At 37.4% G+C, this 26,185-nt stretch overlaps 3 protein-coding genes across 3 annotated transcripts in view; 2 read left to right on the forward strand and 1 right to left on the reverse strand.

The window, feature by feature from the left end:
- htr2cl1 (5-hydroxytryptamine (serotonin) receptor 2C, G protein-coupled-like 1) overlaps positions 1–26,185 on the forward strand; it is a 169,499-nt gene that overhangs the window by 38,276 nt on the left and 105,038 nt on the right. The window lies entirely within an intron of this gene.
- Positions 19,192–21,382, forward strand: LOC125264511. Its single transcript, XM_048183881.1, has 3 exons — positions 19,192–19,781; positions 20,100–20,269; positions 20,524–21,382. Exons 1-3 carry the CDS (start codon positions 19,604–19,606, stop codon positions 21,097–21,099), a joined length of 924 nt encoding a protein of 307 aa, XP_048039838.1. The 5' UTR covers positions 19,192–19,603; the 3' UTR covers positions 21,100–21,382.
- LOC125264505 lies at positions 21,538–26,185 on the reverse strand. The gene is made up of 4 exons (XM_048183876.1): positions 25,874–26,185; positions 25,292–25,457; positions 25,044–25,159; positions 21,538–22,443 (listed from the first exon to the last, which is right to left on the reverse strand). The coding sequence occupies exons 1-4, from the start codon at positions 26,021–26,023 to the stop codon at positions 21,637–21,639; spliced, it is 1,239 nt and encodes a 412-aa protein (XP_048039833.1). The 5' UTR covers positions 26,024–26,185; the 3' UTR covers positions 21,538–21,636.

The following is a 26,185-nucleotide window of genomic DNA, read 5'->3' on the forward strand; positions in this document are numbered from 1 at the left end:
AATAATTCTGCACACCTGAATATAAGGCATTTTTCATTTCCAGCCTTCATGAACAATTATATATCACTTATAAATGATTAAAAACAATATTAATAGTAGTTATTAAGATTGATGTGGATTGGAATTGGTAAAATGTGCTTGGGAAAAAAATATGATCAGAAAATCAACTTGCCTAATAATTCTGAACTCCCTGTATATACAGTGAACTTTAAGATTAAAAAACTTTGCAGGATGTTTTCATTTACTTAGTTACACACTACATTAAAGGTAATTTTCAAAAATCCATAATAGGGGCACTTCAATAACATAAAATGTTATAGCCTGAACCAGTAAAGGTTTTTTTCCAGGCTTCCGATTGGCCTACATGGCTTTTGACAGTGCTTCATAGCGTGTTTTTGCATTTTCATGTGGACATAGATTTTTTTTTTCGAAGATATAATATAAAAATACCCGTGTACATGTGGACTAGGCCTAAAAGTGAAGTGGAACGCAGCCCAGGTAGATCTCCAGGAACAGGGTTGGGCACCCCTGGCCTAGTAAGACCTTAATTAGCTCGTTCAGGTTGTTTAATTGGGGTTGGGGCTAAACTTTGCAGGACAGCCGCCCTCTAGGAGCAGGACTGAACACCCCTGGTCTATACTATTGTTTAATGTAAGCCCATGTTGTTTTATTTGGCCAGGCTGAATCAAGATAAAGATTTAAAGTGAATCCTCCAGGTATTTGTTAATAATCAGATAAGGTTGCTTCCTCTGTAAGTCGCCCAGAGGTGCTATGGATGGTGAGTGATGCTTTTAAAGGATATTGTTTACACGGTTTTAAATGTATTCTCCCTTTGCGGTTTGGGAGGAAGGATGGCACTTGAAAGGAAAAAAGAGAGGAGCTGTTCATGTGTCTTTCAACTGCTCTTTGTGTTTTGTGGTGTGTGTCTGTGTTGTTATAAGCAGAATGGTGTGCACCTTCAGTAGAAAGAAAAAGACATAAGTATGTGAGCGTGGGTGTGTTAGATGTAAATAATGTCTAGAGGGGTGAATCGCACCCCATAATTTAATTTGTGACAATAGATTTATGACCGTATAACCGTCCCAGTTACTTTGCACTGGTCAAGCTACAAAAGTCATAAGGGGGACTGCCTTTTGCGCAAATACTCAAATTGATCAAAGGTGAAAGAAGTCTATTAATTCTTGAGCAAACAAGAGTGGTGTTTCTTTCAGCATGTATTAAAACTATTTACACATTCGTTAGACACAAACCACATATATTGCCAGTCATGCACAAATATAAACAGATACAATTCAGTGATTTTTGATTTTTTTTTTTTTTTTTTGTGTATGTGTTTGGTGAATCCAGCACTGTCCACTGGTGTTTGAGAGCATAAACAGTTCAGGAAATGAAGGAAACCAGTTTTATCTGTAGATCAGTGTTTCCCAACCCTGTTCCTGGAGGCACACCAACAGTGCACATTTTGGATGTCTCCCTTAACTGGCCCATATATTTCTGGTCTTGGAGCAGGGATGGGCAACTCCGGTCCTGGAGGGCCAGTGTCCTGCAGAGTTTATCTCCATCCCTGATAAAAACTCACTTGCCTATAGAGGGTATGCATCGACGTCACTTTCCAGCCGAAAACGCGCTCCCTCAGCTGGACTGAGTGGCAAAAGAACCTGCTGCGTAACTGGATTAATAGGAGAAACGGCGAAAACGCGAGTAAAACTAACGAATTACACTAAAGGTTGGACTCGAAAGTGTTTCTTACAACTTGTCAAATAAACCTAATCCATGGATATTGACTTGCAGCCAGGACTCGTGTTTCCTGACATTTATATGTGCCTGATTTGACGCCGGGGAAATACATAAAGCAAATCTGGCTGTGAATATTTTATATAACTACAATATCGGTAGGTTTAAATCTGCTTAATCACTTATATCAATGTTATATTGTCATATTGTCCAGCCCTAAAACATGTATAGTTTTATAGTATAGTTTTTGACAGTGTTGTTTATTTAAAAACACCCAATTGTGCATAATATAAGATGGAAAATATTTAATTGATGAGTCGTCAACATAATATATAACAATACAATATATAAGGTATGATTTTACCTCAAAATCCAACAATTCGACACAAAATGATAACTGCAAATCCATGTTTCTTTGCCTGGAGTCCAGCTGTTTCTGTGACTTGCAGTGATCCATTTGCTTCTTTTTCTGTTGCTTTCTCTAGTTTTTAAATATATACCTCAGGGTTTGTGTCAAATCTATTTGTACAGTCAGCCGCAAAGCTCTTTCCCGTTTTGAATGTGTTTTGTGTGTTTTTCGCGACATTCACGCTGAAAACCATTGCTGCTGCTTAGTCTTTTGCCACTCAGCGTGCGTAACCGCAGTCCTGACGGTCGACGGTGACGTCACGTGCATACCCTCTATAACTTTCTACTAATCCTAAAGACCTTGATTAGCTGGTTCAGGTGTGTTTGATTAGGGTTGGAGCTAAACTCTGCTGGGCAGTGGCCGTCCAGGACTGAAGTTGCCCATCCCTGTCTTGGAGTCTCTACTAATGAGCTGATGAGTTGAATCAGGTGTGTTTGATTAGGAAGAGTTGGAAAATGTGTAGTGTTGGTGTGCCTCCTGGAACAGGGCTGGGAAACACTGCTGTAGATGAGCAGCGTTACAAAGGTTGATGATGATATAGTCGTTTGTTGTCCTACACTTGGATTTTGGTCAATTGCAAAGTTTCACACCAAACAAACCAAAAGAGTTGCTCCAGCAATATAAGCAGTGTGTTTGTCTGTAAACATGTACAGGTAGCTACAGCCGATAAGCAAGAGCTACATCATAAACAAATCCTGTTTGAACAGGAAACAAACCATTTCTTAAACAGGATTAGGAAATGGGTTGCAGACAACCATGGCTGTGTTCCACTCCAAATTTGAATGCCCTTCACTCGCTACATTTCTCGTGGACTCCGATGTGCGTCATCGCTTACGTTGCACGAGTGCCCACTACTGGCGGAACTCGTGCATAAGGTTTAAATGAAACGCACTAAGCCCTTGATCACTTGGAATTCACTATGGAGCGATTTATTATTTAAACTCCTTTTGCACCCAAATACAAAAATGCACCGCAAAAACTCACAACACAACCAAATACAGAAACGCGCTGCAAATATGCATGTATTTGGTTGTGATGTGCGTATTTGCAGCGCGTTTTTTGTATTTAGGTGCATTGTAGGGATGGGCATTTCAAGCAAAAATAATATTCGAAAATCGCTGGGAATTATTCGATTATTATTCGAAAATCGCACCCCTCCCCTGCACGCACGCATGCACACACAAACAGAGAGAGAGAGAGGGAGAGAGACCATTCACGCTTTCTATCTGTATGATATTGATAAACTGTTTAATTCATTGGAGAACATGCTGTCTTAACTCAAGCCATATAATGATTGTAATGTGCTAAAACATATTAATATGTTCTTTAATATAAGTGAAAGTAAAATCCGCACGGCCATTCATAACAGTGCGAAGCGAGCGAGCTTCCGTAGGAATAAACTGAAAACGCTCGCTCTTCGCCAGTGGACTATCAGTGTCGCTCGCTCGCGGCGTTCGCCTCGCTTTTGTCCAGTCCGGCACCTTATAGTGGACACGCACCATGAATGACCGAGGGAATTTTACTTTCACTTTCAAATTAGCGCCAATTCGGGAGCGGTGACAAGTGATGATACCGATGTTGTTCCTGAACACCGGCAACACCGACTATCGCAGCAAGCCTACCTCAAGCCATATTGATTTTAGGCTGCCCAAACGCGTTATATCATTGTGAACAGCTTGAATGACGGCTCGTGTGTCGTGTGAACATTGATTTTGACGTCTATGTTCTGCTGTTGTCTAGTTGATTGACAGCTTTTTAGGTGCGTTATTGGCAGCGCGCGCGCCACCCTCTGGTTACATGAACGTGTCACCATTGAAAACATGAGGATTTTTTTAAGACGACAATCGCACAGCCTATTCGATATTCTATAATTAAATCAACTAATCGAATATTCGAAAATCGTGACACATCCCTAGTGCATTGTGCACTTTTGCAGATCATATGTTGTCAAACATATGAAGATATTTTCTTTATTTGCTGGCGTTTTTTCTGTTTGCATGCATTTTCCTCTGTCGCAGCATGTTGAGCTCTCTCGGCCACCGTACCTTTTTCATGTTTCAGTGTGCAACCAAACTGTACATAAAAGTTAAAAAGTAAAAGTTACAAAATTTGTAAAATTTGTAAAAGTTACAAATAATACTAATAAGATCTGGCTGCAGAAGCATGTTCTTGACAGGATGTGTGAAATTTGCCCAGAAATGGTGTGTGTTGTTGTGCATGTGTTGTATATGCACGCAGGTGTGAGGAGATAGAAAATGACCTAAAGTGCACATCCCACTGTGTGGTGTCTTGATATAATTGGGTGTATTTAGGTCAGAATAACCTGCCTGAGATAAAATGTTTGCTCTGGTCCACCTATAATATCTCTCTCTATATATCTGTCGCACTCTCTGTCCAAGAATAACCACTTTAAAATTTCATCTTCATTTGCTCACAGAAAACGCGGAACAACCGCTCGGTCTTGGAAAGGTCATCTCAAGCTCTGTCTGTTAAACAGGACCCTTTCTACGGAGTCCATTCCATTTAAATGCTTTGCAGATAAACACAGATGACGGTTACACTGAAACGCACTATACAAATGCAGACTCTCTGTGGCTTCTGGAGTGGAGCCACTAGGGACCGAAATAACAAAATCTCTTGGTGAAGTTTAGTACTCCTAAATGAAAAAGAGGGATCCCTCAGATGGGTTCACATACCCAAACATCAGAAACACATTGGGAAACTAGTGCAGTTGATGCTGCAGGCTTGAATCAGTAAGAGGTTCGGGAGCCTTTTGGTATGATTTTTTTTCTTTCTTTCTATTCTTCATTTCTCTTTCCTTCTTTCTTTCACAAGAATAATCTGTGTTGTATTTCTTTTGCAATGTGTTCGATTTGACTCTGTTTCTTCCTGCAGGCTCCCAAACAAAACAGATGAATCATTCTTGCATCTATCCATTTGTTTTGTCATCCTACAATTCCACTCAGTGATTAAACGATTCGCTTAAAGGAGCGGGACAGTCTCCACTACTAATGATTTTCTGTGGTTCCACAAGGAGATGAATGGCTCGCTTTCTTTTCAGTCACGTCAGGCTCAGCGGTCTGGGGAATAGAAGGAATTGTTTGCTCTTTCCCTCTCTGTCTCCCATGCTTCTTTTCCTTAAACTGAGTCAACATCACTATTCATTAACATGATAAGTGATGTACTAATCATTATCATTCGATGTGGGATTGTCGATATGAAGCTGTAGCGCTCCTCCATCATTCCTTTGACCTTGTGAAGCAGGTCAATGGCGGCTGAAGAGGGATGATTGCTTTGGTGACCTTAAGGACATAGTTTTATTGTAATATATTGTAAGAAAAATAGAACTGGTCGATTTTGCAGGACATTTATGTGTACATTCTGCATGGTTGAGGTGTAGTTGATATCCACGTCATGGGATCTCATTGGAATCGATCTTAAAAAGAGATAGACTGCGTTTGTGTGAGTGTATATTTATTTATTTATTTATTTTCTATTTATTTTTTATAAATACATTGTTTTGCACATTTTTTTTGGGACATTTTTGTGATGGGAGAGTTTAGGGGTAGGGGTTGGGTTAGGCAATAGAAAATATCGTTAATATGATATAAAATCAAAGGAAGTCTATGTAATGTCCTCACTAATATAGTGAAACGCATTTATGTGTGTGTGTGTGTGTGTGTGTGTGTGTGTGTGTGAAGCAGATCAGATCATGACTGAGGTATATTTAACACTCAGACGAGACACTTTACTGTTATTTACAGGGATACAATGTCTGCACCATCTGCTCTGTGATGTTGGTCACGCCATGAAACATGCTTGCGTAATGCAATTAATATTTGGCGGGTGTGTAAAGTTTTGTATGTAATATCAGCTCCACAGTCATGATGCAGTGCAACATATGCATTTGGTTGATAGCAGCAGCATTTGTGCTTCATACTGTGAGATTAATTAAAGTTGTGCCGTGATCATGTTGGATTTAATGAGAATTATTTTCTTCTGACAGAAGGAACGGTGAGTATTTCCTCTGAATATTCATCTTACTCATGCTGTTTTTTCGTCTGTCCGCTTTTCTGGTGATTTGTCACTATGTGGGAAAGGTTTCAAACACAGATCCTTTTTTATTGCTATTATAATTGACTTTGCACTCTGTGAGGAGACTACTGCAAGATTACTGTAATGTATCTGGTGTTTTGTTGGAGTGCGGTCTTTTTTAGATGAAGTTGGATGATCAAGAAAGGCTTGCTGGTATAGTGATACTTTAGTTTTGCCCATCCAAGGACGTTAAGTAAAATAGCGACTGGTACTCAAGTCAACGATGACATTGTGATTTTTGAATCACACGTCACTTAAGGTGTGTTTATGAGTACATCAGATGACCACTTCCACCCTCTCCTAGTTCAGGGCACCAGTCAAGGTCTTTTACCTTAGCAGTATGAGAACACTCACAACAGTGGCTTTTCATTCATTTAGAATTAATGTAAAGTTATCAGCTGATTTATCTGAAAGATTGGTGAGATTGCTAACTTGTAGAGCAGTGGTCTCGAACTCAATTCCTGGAGGGCCACAGCTCTGCACAGTTTCGCTCCAACCCTAATCAAACACACCTGATCCAGCTAATCCAGGTCTTCAGGATTACTAGAAACTTCCAAACAGGTGTGAGTTGGAGCTGGTTGGAGCTAAACTGTGCAGAGCTGTGGCCCTCCAGGAATAGAGTTTGAGACCACTGTTGTAGAGCCTCTTCTGTATTATCAAAGTTGTCAAGAGCACACCGGGCTCTCCCTCATCATTCACCCGCTCTCGCTCGCCAGAGTTCTAATTACGCACACCTGCTGCTCATTATCTCATTTGGACTACTGTTTAAACCCTGTATGCGCCCCTGGCCTTCATAAAGGATTCTTGGACTCGCCATTCTCTCTGCTGGAAAGAAAAAGGTTTGTCATTAAAGGATTAGTTCACTTTCAAATAAAAATTTCCTGATAATTGTCCAAGTCCTTCTTTCTTCATTCGAAAAGAAAAAAAGGTTTTTGATGAAAACATTCCAGGATTATTCTACTTATAGTGGACTTCAATTGGACCCAAATGGTTGAAGGTCAAAATTACAGTTTCAGTGCAGCTTTAAAGGGCTTTAAATGACACCAGACGTGGAATAAGGGTCTTATCTAGCAAAACGATTGGTCATTTTCTAAAAAAATATATATATACGTTTTAACAATAGATGCTCATCTTGAACTACTGTTCAAGCTGGATCTGTGTATTGTTAGAGAAATGCTTACTTAATGCATTACAATTTAACTAAATTAGATTTTAGTTGACTAAATATACTGTAGATTTAGTCGACTAAAACCTTATGATATTTAGTCGACTAAAACTAAAACAATTTCTGATGACTAAAACTAAATGGCATTTTAGTCAAAAGACTATGATTAAAACTAAATCAAAATTTGCTGTCAAAATTAACATGGGTGGAGTGGCATATCAAATTAATGAATGCATAAATCCTTCCTGTTTAAACATGTTTATGTGAATAGCCTTTTAATAGTTCTGTTGTGTTTGTTTTATATGGAAGAGGATTAGGGCCAAGCAATAATAAAAAAATAAAACCATCTCGAGATTAAAGTTGTTAAATTTCGGAAAAAAGTCGAAATAAAATGTTGAGAATAAAGTCATTAAATTACGAGAAAAAAGTCGTTAAATTATGAGAACAAATGTTAAATTATGAGAAAAATGTCATTAAATTTAGAGAAAAAAGTCGTTAAATTATGAGAACACATTCGTAATTTAATGACTTTTTTCTCGTAATTTAATGACTTTATTCTCAACATTTTATCTCAACTTTTTTTTCAAAATTTAACGAGTTTTTTCTCATAATTTAACATTTGTTCTCATAATTTAACGAGTTTTTTCTCAATTTAACAACTTTAATCTCAAGATGGTTTTATTTTTTATTATTGCTTGGCCCTAATCCTCTTCCGTAGTTTTATGTTTGAGAATAGACATGACTTTCTTTTCCTCACTGGAATTCTTCCACAACTTTTAAAATATTTTAATATATTAAAACAATATTCAAAGGCAATAAATGCTACATTAAGGCAATTCTAATATCATTCTCTGCATGTGTCGTATGTACCTTAAGCCTGTCAATCAACATTAACATTCCAGGATTATTCTACTTATAGTGGACTTCAATTGGACCCAAATGGTTGAAGGTCAAAATTACAGTTTCAGTGCCGCTTTAAAGGGCTTTAAATGACACCAGACGTGGAATAAGGGTCTTATCTAGCAAAACGATTGGTCATTTTCTAAAAAAAATATATATATACGTTTTAACAATAGATGCTCATCTTGAACTACTGTTCAAGCTGGATCTGTGTATTGTTAGAGAAATGCTTACTTAATGCATTACAATTTAACTAAATTAGATTTTAGTTGACTAAATATACTGTAGATTTAGTCGACTAAAACAATTTCTGATGACTAAAACTAAATGGCATTTTAGTCAAAAGACTATGATTAAAACTAAATCAAAATTTGCTGTCAAAATTAACATGGGTGGAGTGGCATATCAAATTAATGAAAGCATAAATCCTTCAGTTTAAACATGTTTATGTGAATAGCCTTTTAATAGTTCTGTTGTGTTTGTTTTATACGGAAGAGGATTAGGGCCAAGCAATAATAAAAAAATAAAACCATCTCGAGATTAAAGTTGTTAAATTTCGGAAAAAAGTCGAAATAAAATGTTGAGAATAAAGTCATTAAATTACGAGAAAAAAGTCGTTAAATTATGAGAACAAATGTTAAATTATGAGAAAAATGTCATTAAATTTCGAGAAAAAAGTCGTTAAATTATGAGAACACATTCGTAATTTAATGACTTTTTTCTCGTAATTTAATGACTTTATTCTCAACATTTTATCTCAACTTTTTTCTCAAAATTTAACGAGTTTTTTCTCATAATTTAACATTTGTTCTCATAATTTAACGAGTTTTTTTCTCAATTTAACAACTTTAATCTCGAGATGGTTTTATTTTTTATTATTGCTTGGCCCTAATCCTCTTCCGTAGTTTTATGTTTGAGAATAGACATGACTTTCTTTTCCTCACTGGAATTCTTCCACAACTTTTAAAATATTTTAATATATTAAAACAATATTCAAAGGCAATAAATGCTACATTAAGGCAATTCTAATATCATTCTCTGCATGTGTCGTATGTACCTTAAGCCTGTCAATCAACATTAGAGCGCCACCCTCAGGCTGAATAACGCAACCTCTGCCAAAAGTGTAATGCATGTGTTCAGCGATTAGAATATAAAGCTTACAAAATGTTTATCATAAACTAGCACTAAGAATCTGCTCTACTTAAATTTATGGTTTGGAGCTTCTACTGATTTCCTTTAACCCTAAAACTGTAAAAAAATAAAAACTGGTAACTTGCAGGACAGTTTCAAACTCCATTGCTTCCTCCTTCTTATGTAAATCTCATTTGTTTAAAAGACCTCTGGAAAACAGGTGAATCTCAACATAACACCGACTGTTACGTAACAGTCGGGATCATTAATATGTACGCCCCCAATATTTGCATATGCCAGTCCATGTTCAAGGCATTACACAAGGGCAGCCAGTATTAACGTCTGGATCTGTGCACAGCTGAATCATCAGACTAGGTAAGCAAGCAAGGACAACAGCGAAAAATGGCGGATGGAGCAATAATAACTGACATGATCCATGATAACATGATATTTTTAGTGATATTTGTAAATTGTCTTTCTAAATGTTTTGTTAGCATGTTGCTAATGTACTGTTAAATGTGGTTAAAGTTACTATCGTTTCTTACTGTATTCACGGAGACAAGAGCCCTCGCTCTTCTATGGGGTATTTTGAGCTGAAACTTCACAGACACATTCAGTGGACACCTTAGACTTATATTACATCTTGTGAAAGAACGTTCTAGGCACCTTTAAGATGCCCATGGACTAAGTAGGCGTTTGAGCTGTCTCCATTCTGAAGTGTTTGACAGCAGCTAAAAAAGAAATAATAAAAAGGCACACAAGAAGGTGACTATGCACCCAAAGCTGAACCACAGATCTTTTTTCTGATTTTGCAATGTGTGGTTGTCTTATTTCTCCCATGCGAGGGTGTCAGACTTATTTGCTTGATCTCTGCATCTCTAGAAGGTGGCAGAAAGTCCCAGAAGGTCAGTGAAGGTGGCTGGATGGCATAAGAGGTTGAGGTGTTAGGACTGACTCATAAGGGTTTCATCTCAATGACGCTTTTCTATTGGTCATCATGGGTCAACTTTGCTTCTGATTATTTCATTTGACTTTTTTCAACACCTACACACTAACAACTACAGGCTGTTTTTCCTGTCTTGTAGTTGTTTTTATCATGGTAAAGAAGGTTGACGATGTGTACGCTGACCACACCAGGAAAAGTATTACCATTAAACTTGGACAGACGTGAAATTTGGCAAGTAATTGGCTTTTTCTTGACCTCCGTCCAAAGACTAATCAACCATACTGACTCTCCCTTTCCTTTCATCTGTAGCTCGGGGAAAGAACTTGACCATACAGTTTGGCAGAGCATTTTATTATACCCATAGATACTCTTAATGTTGCTGTAGATGGACCGAACACACTTGAATAAATCAATAGCCTCTATGTTTCTGTGGTATTAAGTGCTCACTTAAGGGAAAAGGCGGGTGGGTTTATTTCTGAGTGTAATAACAGGTCAGTCATGACTAGAGTGACACTGGCCTCCAATTAAAAACTAAAATTTCAATAATTGTCATGTCACATCCTGCAACACCCTTAGGTCATGGAAGAAAACGGGCTGTGAAATTAAGTCTGTTTTGGCTTGTAATAGCGCAATTTAAGAAAAACATTTCAAAAAAATGCTTCTGCGTAATTGCAGACTACTATTTCCAGCAGCTGGGTCTTTGAAGGCTGAGCGCAAATTCATTACTGAATCGAATATTGATTCGTTGTCTATGAGCTTAATGGAACTCAGGGGTAAAAGAGCATGTTGTAATTATTTTACGGTCCATTTGAGACAGTGAACTGAACCATACCGCTAATCTGAGTAGGAGATGTTCTTGGAAAAAGATGGTCATCATTATTGTACCTTTGTGGTATTTCTTCCATAGATTTCTTTAGAAGGACCTTTATGTGGGTTTGTAGTTCATGTTGGTGCAAATACATTAATCGACATTAAAAGCCAATCAAAGGTTTTTCTGAAGGTCATCTGCAATGACTCGAAACCACGATCATGCTATAGGTAATTCACTATTTGACCTTTTTTGTCTGAAGTTATTTCCTTTAGGTTTACATCCTCAAATGTCATTCCCGACTAAATTAATTAAATGAAGATGGAGTGTTCCGCTCATCCTATCTCATTTTAAATCATCAAATGGCCACTTTTATTTATCTGATTTTAAATATTAAGCTCTTATTTTTAATACAAAAACCTTTCCATGGTCATTTTACACAGTCAGTTAAAACGACACATTTAAATTATAACTTATAACATAATGCAATTAGTTCACAGATGAACTTGATTTGCAATCTCTCTATTGACCAGGCAACCAATGGGGTTCTCTGGTCTCCTCATTGTGAATGCTGTGTGTCTTCAGTCTGGTCCTCACAGCGCCTGCAATGTGGAGGCCAGGGGACTCGGAGACAGCAGATAAACAACTACAAGCACTACAACTTTAACAGAGCAGCTACCATTAAGTTCAATAGTTTCTATTATGTTTTACATTGGTCTTAATGTAGCTTGGGGGAAACACCAGGTAATTAGATTTAGCCAAACCCCAGACCTCATTAATTCAGGTCTTAACATTTCAATTAGATTTTTGTAATCATTCTCTCATTTATACACAATCTCAGAACCGTTTTCATCTTTTATAAGATTGGTTTGTGTCAGTCAGCAAAAGAGTTCACCTAGACAGCTTCAGATGGAAATTGGTTTGCAACTAATTATCAGTGTACAAAGAAAGTGCCGTTTTTTTTTGTTAAAGTCATGTTTTCAGCCACCAATTTCCTCTTATTTCATTAAAATGGCTGAATGGAAGACATTTTGTGTAAAAATAGTCTTTCAAGTGTTACAACAGAGTCACTTATCTGTTTAATCAAAGTCTGCACTCAATCTCAAAGAAAGAAATGCGTATGTTCACGATTCTTTAGAAGCGTTTTGTAAAATTCTAAATTTAAAACTATTTTTTTAAAATGCTGAAACTCTAACAACCTTATTACAATGAAGTTTATTCTAAATCACAGAGCACAGTGACTTCAACCACTTTGTTATTTACAAATATCATATGTGAATTGATCGCTATTGTACTCATTATTTAAAACCCCTTCAGACCTGAATTTTGTTCCACTGTGCAAAAATGTATCCACTTGATATTTGCTCTTCTTTAATGTATAAAGTCTTAAATTTAAAAAAAAAATGTGCAAACTAATTTTTTATTAATTATTTAATTTTTTATGTCTACAATGGACATCAAAGCTGAAGCAACAAAAAAATTAGTCATATGTTAACCATACAGTTCTTATGTGAACTATAGCATTGACGATTTTGAAAAGAACATAATGTAACAAATAGCAATGCAATACAAAGGTAGAAAAAATGTAAGATGATAAGATGAATTCTCAAAAAAACGTTTTATTATTTTTGTTGGTTGCAGTGGGTGAATGGGAATATGTATATGTCTATGTGTGTTTGTGGGTGTGTTTGTGTGTACTTGCTGGTTTTGATAAATATATGATTGTGTGCATATAGCATCTTTCTCTGTGTGTGTGTGTGTGTGTGTGTGTGTGTGTGTGTGTGTGTGTGTGTGTGTGTGTTGCTGTGTATGCACTCATTTAACATTCATTGTTTCTGTTTTTCACTAAAATTAATGAGAAACTAAATGACAGTTTATGATCAAAACATTGAAGACATAACATCAGATAAAAAAATATTCATAATTAATTTTATTAAGACCTAATGTCCATTGCAAAAATCATCTTCAGCTCTGAAAGATCTTCAAATTAACCTTGAATATTATCGCTTGATACTATTAAGATTATAATAGGTGCAAGTTGATGATGCAACCATAAACATAAATCTGCATATAAAAGATAAAAAGGAGCTCCTCCTTCTCCTGTCTAGCTGGTTAGCCCTGCCTGACTTTTGTGATGCATGAAGCTCAATCATATTAAATTATGCTATACTTTCATTGTGATTGGTATATCAGGGACCAATCAGTGAACAGGCAGTACTTATATTATAAGAACACAAAATCTTATTGGTCTATACCAAAATCCATGTGATGTCCATTCGAATGGACGCAGTGTCTGAAGGGGATAAATAACTTTGAATGACATGTAGATAATGAATCAAATTACTTTGGATGTTAAAAATGTTTTCTGTTATTTACAAATATCATCTATAATTAATTGCTATGATTTTTATATATTTTGATGGTTGCAGCTTTTATCATCATAAGCATGCTTGTTTTTACATTTTCCTGTGAGACAAATACCGTGATGCACTGTTTATTTGCGAGCAGTGTACTTCACCTCAGGCAAAATGGGCTTTCAATAAAACTTGGCTGCCTCTACAGTAGAAAGGTTAAACAGTTTTTGAAATTGATGCTACCTGAATAGAGAAAAACAAATAAAGAGGCTGTCTTCCCTTTTGCCAAATAGGTAGGAAAACTTCAACACTCATAATGCTCTGGGCATGTTGCCGTCCGAGGTCACTCCCACCAATCTACTATGGATACGCTTACCAGAGTCAAAAACCGCCTTGCTTTAGTGGGAAATATGTCTTGATTTGTATTGTTCCCGGGCCCAAGAACGTTAGTAAACGTTATGTTTAGCGGAAGTGAGTTACTTTCGGTTTCCAGTGAAGGATCCAGCTCATTGTAGGCAGAGGCTAAAGGCTGCAAAGAATTGTAATGCTGTGATGGAAAATCTGAAAAACTGTGTTTGTATTCAACATTTCAAACTGGATGACCAAGAACACAGTGTTTTAGGCCAAACGGAAGGGGAAAACTGAAAGAAACTGCCATTGTGTTCACATAATTTTGAAATCCCAGTGTTTAGTGGATCCTAGTAAGCGCTCATTGTCACAGTTGTAAACATGACAGTGTTCTTCTTCTACGAGGGGGTTTGGCATCACAGCATTTGTTTCCAGGAGGACTGTTAGGCCCTCTACAGGAACACAGGTATTTTCAAGACCGCAGCTTTTTCTATTCGATTTGGCCATTCGTCCACACGCAAAACGCAGTAACTGAAACCTTTCAGAAACTTTTTTGAAAACTCCGGCCAGCGTCCATCTTTTCTTCTCCATCCGGCGAGGCTTACCCGTCCAATGCCGTGAGCCTTGGTCTCCCGTTGGACGCCGCAAGAGCCCTCCTGGTCAAGCATCTATGTTTTCTCCTTCTCCGTCCAGCAAATATTGATCTCCCAGCGGATGCAGCGATAGCCCTTCTAGTTGGGCATCTATGTTTTTTCTTTCTCCTCGTTCGTAGGCCAGTAGGGGCTTAGACTGCAGTTCCACTTAGACTGCAGTTACACCTTTTCCATTAAGGGACAATATTTGCCCCCTTAAATAAATTTTTCCAGTGCATGTTTTACCTTTATAAATACCTTTATAAAATAAATAATGCTTTCAATAAAAAAATGTTCAATAAATATGCAACGATGATAAAAACAATATGATACTTTTTGAGTTCAGTACATGGAAATGACATACAGTGAGTCTCGAACACCATTGTTTCCTCCTTCTTATATAAATCTCATTTGTTTAAAAGACCTCCGAAGAACAGGCGAATCTCAACATAACACCGACTGTTACGTAACAGTCGGGATCATTAATATGTACGCCCCCAATATTTGCATATGCCAGCCCATGTTCAAAGCATTAGACAAGTGTAGCATTAGCCGTTACAACAGTGTAGCATTAGCCGTTAGCCACGGAGCACAGCCTCAAACTCATTCAGAATCAAATGTAAACATCCAAATAAATACAATACTCACATGATCTGATGTATGCATGCAGCATGCATGACGAACACTTTGTAAAGATCCATTTTGAGTGTTATATTAGCTGTGTGAACTTTGTTTATGCTGTTAAAGGCAAGCGCGATCTCAGCGGGCGGGGAAGCGCCAGATTTAAAGGGGCCGCAGCATGAATCGGCTCATATTTAATGATGCCCCAAAATAGGGAGTTAAAAAAATTAATAAAAAAAAATCTATGGGGTATTTTGAGCTGAAACTTCACAGACACATTCAGGGGACACCTTAGACTTATATTACATCTTGTAAAAAAACGTTCGATGGCACCTTTAAATATTATAATTGAAACCGCCAGTAGGTGGCGGTAAGTCACTCTGTATGAGTGAATTAAAGAGTCATTCATCATTCAGTATCAAAGCAAGTGGCTGTATTTATGGATAGGCTTGTTCAACTTCATGCAGCGCTGCACAGACCGATCGGCGGCTGACTTGAAGCAGTGCATGTCGGTTAGAAATTTTGTCCGACTTGAGACAGCGCCGACGCCATGTGACTCTGACGTATGGCATCAAAGTACCGCGAGAGCGATTTGAGAGCAGTCGGCTGAGTCAGTTTCTCAAGAGCAGCTGGACGGGCTCTGATGACGACACAGCTGTTTCACGGTTGGCCAGATTCACCGCATGACAACAATCACGTGTTTCCTGTTTATTCTGAAAACTTCAGTTCCACTAATGCTCACATGTACTTTTCATGTAGTTGTGATGTTATATTGTGTCATGTTTATCAAGATAAAACTGATAAAAAATGTAGACCCCACTACATTGGTATTTAAATAATATATGCTTATGATGAACTTTATTCTTGTAAAAACTGTAAGCAGTGCATAAAGTATTAAAGGTGCCCTAGATTATGTTTTTAAAAGATGTAATATAAGTCTAAGGTGTCCCCTGAATGTGTCTGTGAAGTTTCAGATCAAAATACCCCATAGATTTTTTTTTTATTAATTTTTTTAACTGCCTATTTTGGGGCATCATTATAAACGCGCCGATTTTATGCTGCGGCCCCTTTAAATCCCGTGGTCCACGCCCACAGAGCTTGCGCTTGCCTTGAACAGTGCCTTAACAAAGTTTACACAGCTAATATAACCCTCAAAATGGATCTTTACAAAGTGTTCGTCATGCATGCGGCATGCGTGCGTCGGATTATGTGAGTATTGTATACTGTTATATTGTTTACTTCTGATTTTGAATGAGTTTGATAGTGCTCCATGGCTAACGGCTAATGCTACTCTGTTGGAGAGATTTATAAATAATGAAGTTGTGTTTATGCATTATACAGACTGCAAGTGTTTAAAAATGAAAATAGCGACGGATCTTGTCTCCGTGAATACAGTAATAACCGATGGTAACTTTAACCACATTTAACAGTACATTAGCAACATGCTAACGAAACATTTAGAAAGACAGTTTACAAATATCACTAAAAATATCATGATATCATGGATCATGTCAGTTATTATTGCTCCATCTGTCATTTTTCACTATTGTTCTTGCTTGCTTACCTAGTCTGATGATTTGGTTGTGCACATCCAGACGTTAATACTGGCTGCCCTTGTCTAATGCCTTTTATATGTTGGAAACGTGGGCTGGCATATGCAAATATTGGGGGCGTACACCCCGACTGTTGCGTAACAGTCGGTGTTATGTTGAGATTCGCCTGTTCTTCTGAGGTCTTTTAAACAAATGAGATTTATATAAAAAGGAGGAAACAATGGAGTTTGAGACTCACTGTATGTCATTTCCATGTACTGAACTCTTGTTATTTAACTATGCCAAGATAAATTAAATTTTTCATTCGAGGGCACCTTTAAATGAAAATGTCTCTGAAACATCTGTGTATCAGTCAAATATTGCATTTATTTCACTTCAGCTGTGATAAAGTATGCAAACGCAGCGCAAGCGTCACTACGAGAAGCAGAAAGTGACCGACTTCACTTTCTGTTTTCAGCTCCTCCCCGCCTGCACGTGGCTACTCTCGGTTGCATCCAGCCGATGTCGAACACACCTAATAGGTCATTGAATCATTGACAATTCATTTAAAGCCACAGATTCGTTCACGAAACAGTTTGTGCTGTGACTTTCTTTGTGAAAATAGAGCAAAAATACTGACAATGCTGTTTAAAATGTACATCACTTCATATAACCCTTTTGCTTGTTGAACTGTTGTATAAAATCAATGTCACATTTAAAATCGTGTGGATATTCGGAAAACATTGCATTCTTGCTCATAAAATAATGATCAACATTAAAAACAATAACTCACAGAAGTGTATGTTTTTGTATCGAACAGAGTTTTATTCTTAAATCTCGATGCACACTCTGTCTATTTGTTCTTCATGCTAGTAAGTGCTAAATCTCCACTTTTACAAAGGTATATTATCGAGAACAGCATTAATGTAGTGCGATTGGCATGCTTTGTGTGGATGCAGTCAGTTTTGACCATGAAGGTAATTTGATTGGATGTCATGTATTTACGGCATTTTACCTCCTAGAAATACATGCTCAGTTTTAATGTTATAGTAGAATTAAATGAACGGCAAAACTCAACATTTTGTTAGCATACCCCAGTTTAAGAACCACTGCTGGATATCAGCCTGCACTTTGATCACAGATTTAGTCGCAACAAACAGCGCAAACGGCTCATGACAGAACGCAGACTGACTGAATGACACTTTAATTTAAGTAGAAAATCTCAAATGAAGATTGCTGAACTCCAGCTTACTTGTCTGTGTTTTCAGATCACCTGTGCTTCTTCCTCAGTGTACAGAGAGCACGTGTGCATGGCTTCCAGATTGCAAAGATTAAGTAAAATTAGGGCTGGGCGATATATCGCAATATCGCGTTCATATAGCAGATGAATCGCCTTCGATAATGAACGCGATATTGCGTATCTTGTCAGTGAACTACGGCTCTGTCTATTAAATGCCGCTCCATTTGAAAGCAGGTGATGGCGATTTCGCGGTAATCAGGGAACCGGCTTTACTGACGAAATGCGTGTGACAATCGCATGCGATATATCGCCCAGCCCTAAGTAAAATGTGTTCTTTTAACAGAAAAGGTCTGATTGGGGTTTAAATTCTTGTAATCTGGCAACTGTAAACATGAAAGCTCGTAAAACAGTATCTCCTCCTTTTGGTTTTTATTATGTTTTTATTTTTTTTTAAGCCACATTTCAGTCTCGTCACAATAGGTGTCTTCTCTCATCGTCTTGTCTTAGTCATTGAAAAAAGGTTATCAAAGAACGTTTTTCATCAGTTTTCGTTACCGAAATTAACACTATTGTTTATTTACATATTCTACTGACATTGTAACAATACAAAACGGGTTGAAAATCTGCACTTTTAGTAGTAATTTGATTTATGTCGTCATATGGATATTTGGTGGACACACTATGATAAAGATCAGAAAAGAGGACAATGTTTCTTTTCTCTTGAAACATTAATACCTTTTGCTCCAAACATGCTGTGTTAACCGCTACAATTTCTGCTGTAAAAAGAGTCAACACCTGCCTTCTAGATATAATAAAAGAATAAACACCCCTCTCCTCCATGTTGGTTATTTTCACAGGGCCCTCATTCTCTTTACTGAGGGTCACATTGCTTTTAAAGATAATAGAGCTCAAGCCTCAGCTTTCATTGGATGCGAGATGTTCCAGGAGGAATGATTAATTGGGTTGGTAGTTTGTTTGAAGCACCAGTTCAAATATGTCCTCCCTCCACTATATCCCTTTATTTACTCTCCCTTGAGGGAAATGCTAGAGGACCAAAGTCACAAAGGTGTGAAAGACGTAACTTTATTTCCTTTCAAATAGTTGTATACTCTTCTTCTCTGTGTGTAGGAGAGATTGTGTGTTTAGAAGACCAGTGTGTGAGAGTGACCACAATGAGAGAGTGAACTCGTATATACAACCTAAGTTACACAGTAAAAATTACCATACTTTTAACATTAAAAAGGCTATAAAAATCTCTGAACTGGTTAATGGTACATTCCCTTAAGCCGGGGACACACCTAAAGCCGGGGACACACCTAACGATTGTAAGGCCGATTATGAATGTAATTTGATACTTACGACTGATCATGTCCAATCGCGCCGAGTCAGAGCCAGTTGCGTTCAGTCGGTGTTTACAGTTGGTGCTTAAAATCGTGCAGTGTGCTGCGTCTAACGATTCTAGTCTTAGAATTTTAGAAACAGTCATTGCCAGTCCTCCTCACAAAGATTCTTCTCAAATTTGATAATTCCCACTTCTGAATTACGAGCAAATTCGCGTTCAGTTTTTTTTCAAGGGAAGTCATCTTTACAATAGCGCTGAGAGCGCGTGAAGGCAGCATAATATTTGCGACCGCTGACGTCTCCGTTTCCTTGGAGACTGCGTCAGGCGATTGTAAACAAGCGGCGAAATGGCGTCAAAAAAAGTTTGCAACATTAAAACACACTGGACAAGCAGTATGGAAGAGAAACTGGTTGAACTTTGGCAAGAGTATGAATGTCTGTATAACGTATCTTCGAAGGAATACCACAATAGAAGTGATAAGGAAAGAAGCTGGGCTGCCATTGCGAAAACTTTGAACGTATCAGGTACAGGGCCGGATTATCCATAGACGGGATTGGGCGAGTGTCCTGGGGCACCAGCCAATAGGGGGGCAACAAGTGATAAAGATAATGACTTGACTTTTTTTTCTTTTATCATGTTTTGTATATATATTATTTATCTGGAAAGATACGGATACAAAATTAACAGTTAATGATACAATATATACAGAGAGAATATAAAGAGCCCTGCCCCTTTGATCGCGAAAGTGAAAGTGCCCTTAAACATGCTCAGCAAACGGTGCATCATTTTTTTATAATGCACAGACTGAGGCTATGTGTAAAATCAATTTAATGTATTTTCAGTCACTGAGGTGAAATTAAGGACTTGCTCCTTAAGGACCCAATACAGCAGGCTGCTAAAACCAAGGCCTAGTGGAAGTGGTGCAACAGCATTAACAGCCAAGCAAACCTGGATCCTTAAGTCTCTGAATTTTCTTAAAACCCATATAACTCCACGCCTGAGTGAGACAAGTGTAAGTATTTCTATTTATAAATTAATATAACCTATTACAGATAAATATGTGATTATTGTATCATTATAAAACCTTTCTCATGTTGAAATATGAGACGCTACACTTTAGCCAGTGCATATTTACCATAGTATTAGAATTCTATACCATCCATCTACACCTCCACTTGCTTATACCTTAACTAATACCTTAACTTATACCTTCTTATGTCCTATATGGCTTTGAAATTCAGTAATGTTCTATCCATTTTTTTGTAGCTTGATCCATCAATTAAGGAGTTCATGGAGGATGAAGAGTCAGATGACACCACCCTTGATCAAGATACGCTGCCAGAAGAAACCAATGACCTTACTTTTGAACAAGAAAACATACTGCAACCAAGCCCCCCTCTGTTTAAAAAGGACACATACACATCAAAGATCACCAAAAATAGAGAATTAAAAGGCAGTGATATTGAACTTCAAAAACTGTCTGTCTTGAAACAAATGGCTAATGTTGTTCAAAACACAAACAATGATTCATTTAATTTGTTTGGACAACAGATTGCTGAAGAACTGAGAAAAATTAAAGACAACATGGTCCAGACAAGACTGAAAAGAAACATCATGAACATGATTTATGATGCCCAAGAATCTGAAATATACACCCAACCACAACATGCAACCACATCACACACATCCTCAAAATATCCAGCTGGGTACCCAACATACCCATCTCCATCACAGCCACCTGCTGGGTATTACACATCACAACAGCCCCCACACCAACACTCTAATGTAGCACAGCAAAGGCAACATCTAACATTTTCAATGCTTGGTGATTTGGAGGAGTAGGAAGAGTTGTTGTATGTGTCTTTTCGATTATATGTCTTCTATTTTGAAAGTGTTTTTTTTTTTCTTCACTTTTCAATTCAATCAAATAATTACATATAATTAGTGATAATTACAAATAATTAGTTCTTTCTTACACAATACCTTCTAAATGCTTATACCTCTCTATAAACCTTCTCCTAATTTTTTTCACAGTATTAGCATTTATAAATGTGCTTTGAAATTTGAAAGTGTATTTTAAACATACCAATGTAATGTTTGCTGCAATAAATCTTTGAAACAAGTACAAATCAGATTTGTTTTTTTATTTTTATGCTTTGAAAATAATATAAATACACACATTTTATATATATATATATTATAAATTATATATATTTTATATATATATATATATATATATATAAATATATACAGCTATGGAAAAAATTAAGAGACCACTTAACATTGATTTCTGAACTTGGAGTGGTCTCTTAATTTTTTCCATAGCTGTATATATAAGGGAGGCAGTTTTCATGTGTATTGGTGTTACAGCCTCAAGCATTAAGCATATTTGTCTTGCCATGGCACATATCCTGTGGACATAAAGTAGTCTTTAAGGACATTTCTCAACTGTTTGGCATGATGGCTGGCATTGCGTATTCCTTCTCTTCTAGGGTGCAGTGCTCCCGATCTTTGCCCTCTCCACTCTCCTGCTGCAAATCCTCCTTCTGCAGTTTCCCTATCTGCCAGTTCTGGTGGGGGGGGTGACTCAGATCCACAATCTCCTAAGAAATTGTGGAGGCAGACAGCTGCCATAGTTAATTTGGTCACTTTGTCTGGTGATAACATGATTGTTGACCTGAACACTCGCCACCGGTTGGCAAGGATGCCAAAGGCATTCTCTACAACCCTTCGTGCCCGCGAAAGGCGGTAGTTGAAAACTCGCTGGTCCATCTCTAGCTGTCGATGTGGGAAAGGCTTCATTAAATCCAAGCGGAGCGGGTAAGCCTCATCGCCCACAAACACAAAGGGAAACTGGACATCGGAATTGGGCAGTGGCGCTGGGGGTGGGATATTCAGCAGGTCATTGTCTAATGCCCTTTTAAGGTCTGAGGTGGCAAACAGACCTGCATCTGAAACTCTTCCCTGTGTGCCCACATTCACATAAATGAAATTACAGTTGGCGTCAACTGCAGCCATTAGAAGAACAGAAAATCTGCATTTGTAATTTCTAAATGTGCTGCCACTGTGTGGAGGTGGCTGAATATAAATGTGCTTGCCATCCAGGGATCCCAAGCAATGAGGAAACTGCCATTTTTCTTCAAACCCTTTGGCAATGTCCAGCCACTCTGCCTCAGTCCTGGGTGTCTGCAACAAACAAAAAAAAAAAGAGAGAGAGAAAAAAGAGTGAACTAAGTATAATAGGTATTGGTCAAAAAGATTCTTTTGCAAAACACTTCCAAATCTATCTAATTGTTTTACAAAGGGTTTCAACTTTTTTACTATTTAAATAGATATTTTTGTAGGACAGGATAGATGTAAAAACATGGAATCCAAACATATAGATGACACAAAACTGTCAACATTTTTACATATTCTCATTGTTAAAGGTCTGTTCACACCAAGAACAATAAATATAAACATAATAATAAATATATTAGCATACACTTTAAATGCTCAAGCTCTTTGAAGCAGGATGAATTCCGATTAGCTGTCAATGTTTTTATCATTCATTAGCTGGAAAAAAAAATTGCTCTGAAAGTGATTCCAATGATATTGCTTCTCTGTGCCATTATCATAGTTGTTGTGTGGATTCATGCTATGCTTTTAAATTTACAATGATTGTTAAAATTACATCATTATTGTTACTGTTATAGTCATTATTCTTGGTGTAAATGGACCTTTAGAAATGGAAAATATTAACAGAACCATAATCAATGCATTTTTAAAATATATTTAGAATAAAACCCTAAGTCTGTACTACCCATTTGTACTAGGCATAGTTCACCCAAAAATGATCATTTGCTGTTGTTAGGTTGTTACTATTATTATGAACCTGCCCTACCTGTCACGGATACACCAGGCTCCCCATTACACCGACACAGTGCTCCTCTTGCCTCTCGTTGTAATCACTGGCAGATGTTCGTCATCACTGCGTCACTCAACACCGGTACAGAAGCACACACCTCACAGTCACTCATTGTCTGGCCTCAAATGTGGAAACAGACTCCTTACCTGCTCTACTTACCTTGATGGTTCAGCTAGTAAATCACATTCTGATCTCATGAGCAATGGTCAAATGGAGAAAAAAAACACATGGCCAACAGACCTCCTGGAACTATTGAGTTCATCTTACTTTCCACGTCTTGAATTCCACAAAACTGACTGGCTTCACCATTATATCTTTCCTGTTCTAATCACCGGCAGCTGTTCTGCTTCACTGCAGCACACAACACCAGTACAAAAGCACACCAGTGCTGCCAGTTTATCAATTTTGTTGCTAGATTTAGCACCTTCCCCGCCTCTTTTGATTTTTTTTTCAAGAGCCTAGCGACAAATCTAGCAACTTCTTAGACACACTAAAACTAGATTCCGTGACACACCCACTGATCTATATTCATATTATAGATCAGAGTACTGATGACTCCTTACCTGCTCTACTTACCATGACGTTTCAGCTAGTAAGTCTTCATTACTCCCACTCTGATCTCATGTCATTCTCATTCGTAGCTCCTGTGATCACCTTTGTCTTCTTTATGCCTGATTCCTGTGGAAAGATATTACCGTATTCGAATAGTGTTTGGATTGATATTTGTTCTTTCCCCACTCCTCCAGTTACCTCTGCTATCGTCACGAAACCTGGTAAAGATGAAAGCAGAAGTTATCCACCAACCATCATTCCTGAACTGTCTATCTGCTATATAACTTACCTGCATTTATCCATTGTTGCACCTTGTCAATAAACAATTTTTTGTAATGAATAATGTAATAATGTAATTAATTTTGTAATGTAATTTTATGACCCTGAAGACCCTGAGTGTGACCTTTAAGATATCACTCCAATTTTTTTTTTCTTTGTAGATCTAGAAAGTGTTAACAACTGTACAAAGTTTCATGTCATTTGGACAAAGAGACCCTATAAGGGTTAAATATGTTTTGAGTACCTTCCTGGATCTTGAGAAGTTCAGTGGTATTACGGTCTATAGAGGCCTCACTGAGCTATTGGATTTCATCAAAAATATCTTAATTTGTGTTCTGAAGATGAATGAAGGACTCTGGGTGAACTAACCCTTTAACCAGTTTTACTAATCCTAGACAGGAAGTTAAATGTACAGTGAAAATAATTTTAAATATTACCTTATGTATACTGTATATACACAATATATATTTGGTAACACTTTACAATAAGGTTCATTAGTTAAACATTAGTTAATGTATTAACTAACATGAACTAACCATGAGCAATACATTTGTTACTGTATTTACTAATCTTTATTAATTTTAGTTTATGAAAATACAGTTGTTCATTGTTTGTTCATGTTAGTTCACAGTGTTTTAACTAATGTTAACAAGATTTTAATAATCTATTAGTAAATGTTGAAATTAACATTAACAAAGCTTAATAAATTCTGTATAAGTGCAGTTCATTATTAGTTCATGTTAACAAATGTAGTTAACTAATGAACCTTATTGTAAAGTGTTACCATATATTTTATAACCAATAATCCTAGGTGAAACCTAATACTTCCCAGTTGGTAACCATAATAAAGCATGTAAATGTAGCTAAATATATACCTACGTTTTAATGCAAACACTGAAATATATTTTATCACTTAAACTGTCTGGAGAATTGCCATCTGTCTGAAACTGTAGAATTAAATACAAATAAATAAGAATGTAATACATCAGCCTGAATGTTTGACATATCAATCAAATTGTGAATGATTTGCAATTATACAGATAAGTACCTTTAGATAATCTTCTTTTAAAACAAGATGTAGGGCTTCACAAGTCTCTGCAACAATCCTGGATACAGTGCTGGCCCCCATCCTGAACTGGAAACTGAGGGACTTATAGGTTTCACCTTTAAAAAGATAACAATAATCCATACAAACATATATTCAAAAATGTTAAATGGACCTAAAGCAAATCAAACGCATACAAACATATTACTGTCTTATCCAGAGATGTCTTCTGCTCATCGCCCTTTTCTTACCAGTTGCCAAGAAGCGCAGAGTTACAGCAAGCCTATCCTTCACAGGGATTGCTAGCCTTAGTCTGGTGTCCTGACGTGAAAGGTGAGGCTCCACTTTTTCCAAAAGTAGATTGAAGTCATTCATTCTCATTCTGAACATATTCCTGAACCCTTCATGGTCCTCCATCTGTTATTAGATAGCATGTGATAATAGTGAGCATGATGATACACTGTTTTTACGTTAATGTTTATTAACTGTTGTACCAGTTGTCATGGTTGTTAGTTTAGCGCTGGCTAATAAGACAGACAGGGATAGCTGCATACTGTAATGGGCGTGTCGAAAGGTGAAATGCTACAATTGTAAAGACCTTATGTCACGTTCATCATCATAACAATCTGCAGATAACGTTACTTGCATTTGCTGAAACTAAGTTTGTTGGACATGAAATGGCACTTCAGTGGTTATTTAATGGTCTGTACAGTGCCGTTTCAAGTCGAACAAGCTTCATTGAGGATCGCAGCTTATCGTTGCTTAACAACGGCGACACCACCAGAGTGCAAGCTCTAAAAATAGATTAATTTAACAAAGTTTATGTTACTCACCTCAAATTCTCTCTGTAGAGAACAAAGTCCATGTTGCCTCTCCAGCCAGGACCTCGCCCATATCCTGCGCGTTTTTCCTCTTTTTTTTGGTTTTTTTTCCGCACAAACATAGCTGCAGATGAAGAGCGCCAGCTGTTTGTTTACATCCATTTTCACAGTGTGTTGCTTAGCAGCGGTCTCAATCGTAAACGTTTGTGTTCTTCTCCGACTGTCAACGATTAAAATCGGCTCCAGTCGAAGGAAACAATCGGTATGTGTGTTCAGTTCAGTCTTAGAATGTTTCAGCTAATCGTTAGGTGTGTCCCCGGCTTA

This window comes from Megalobrama amblycephala, linkage group LG3, assembly GCF_018812025.1.
Source record: "Megalobrama amblycephala isolate DHTTF-2021 linkage group LG3, ASM1881202v1, whole genome shotgun sequence".
NCBI lineage: Eukaryota > Metazoa > Chordata > Actinopteri > Cypriniformes > Xenocyprididae > Megalobrama > Megalobrama amblycephala.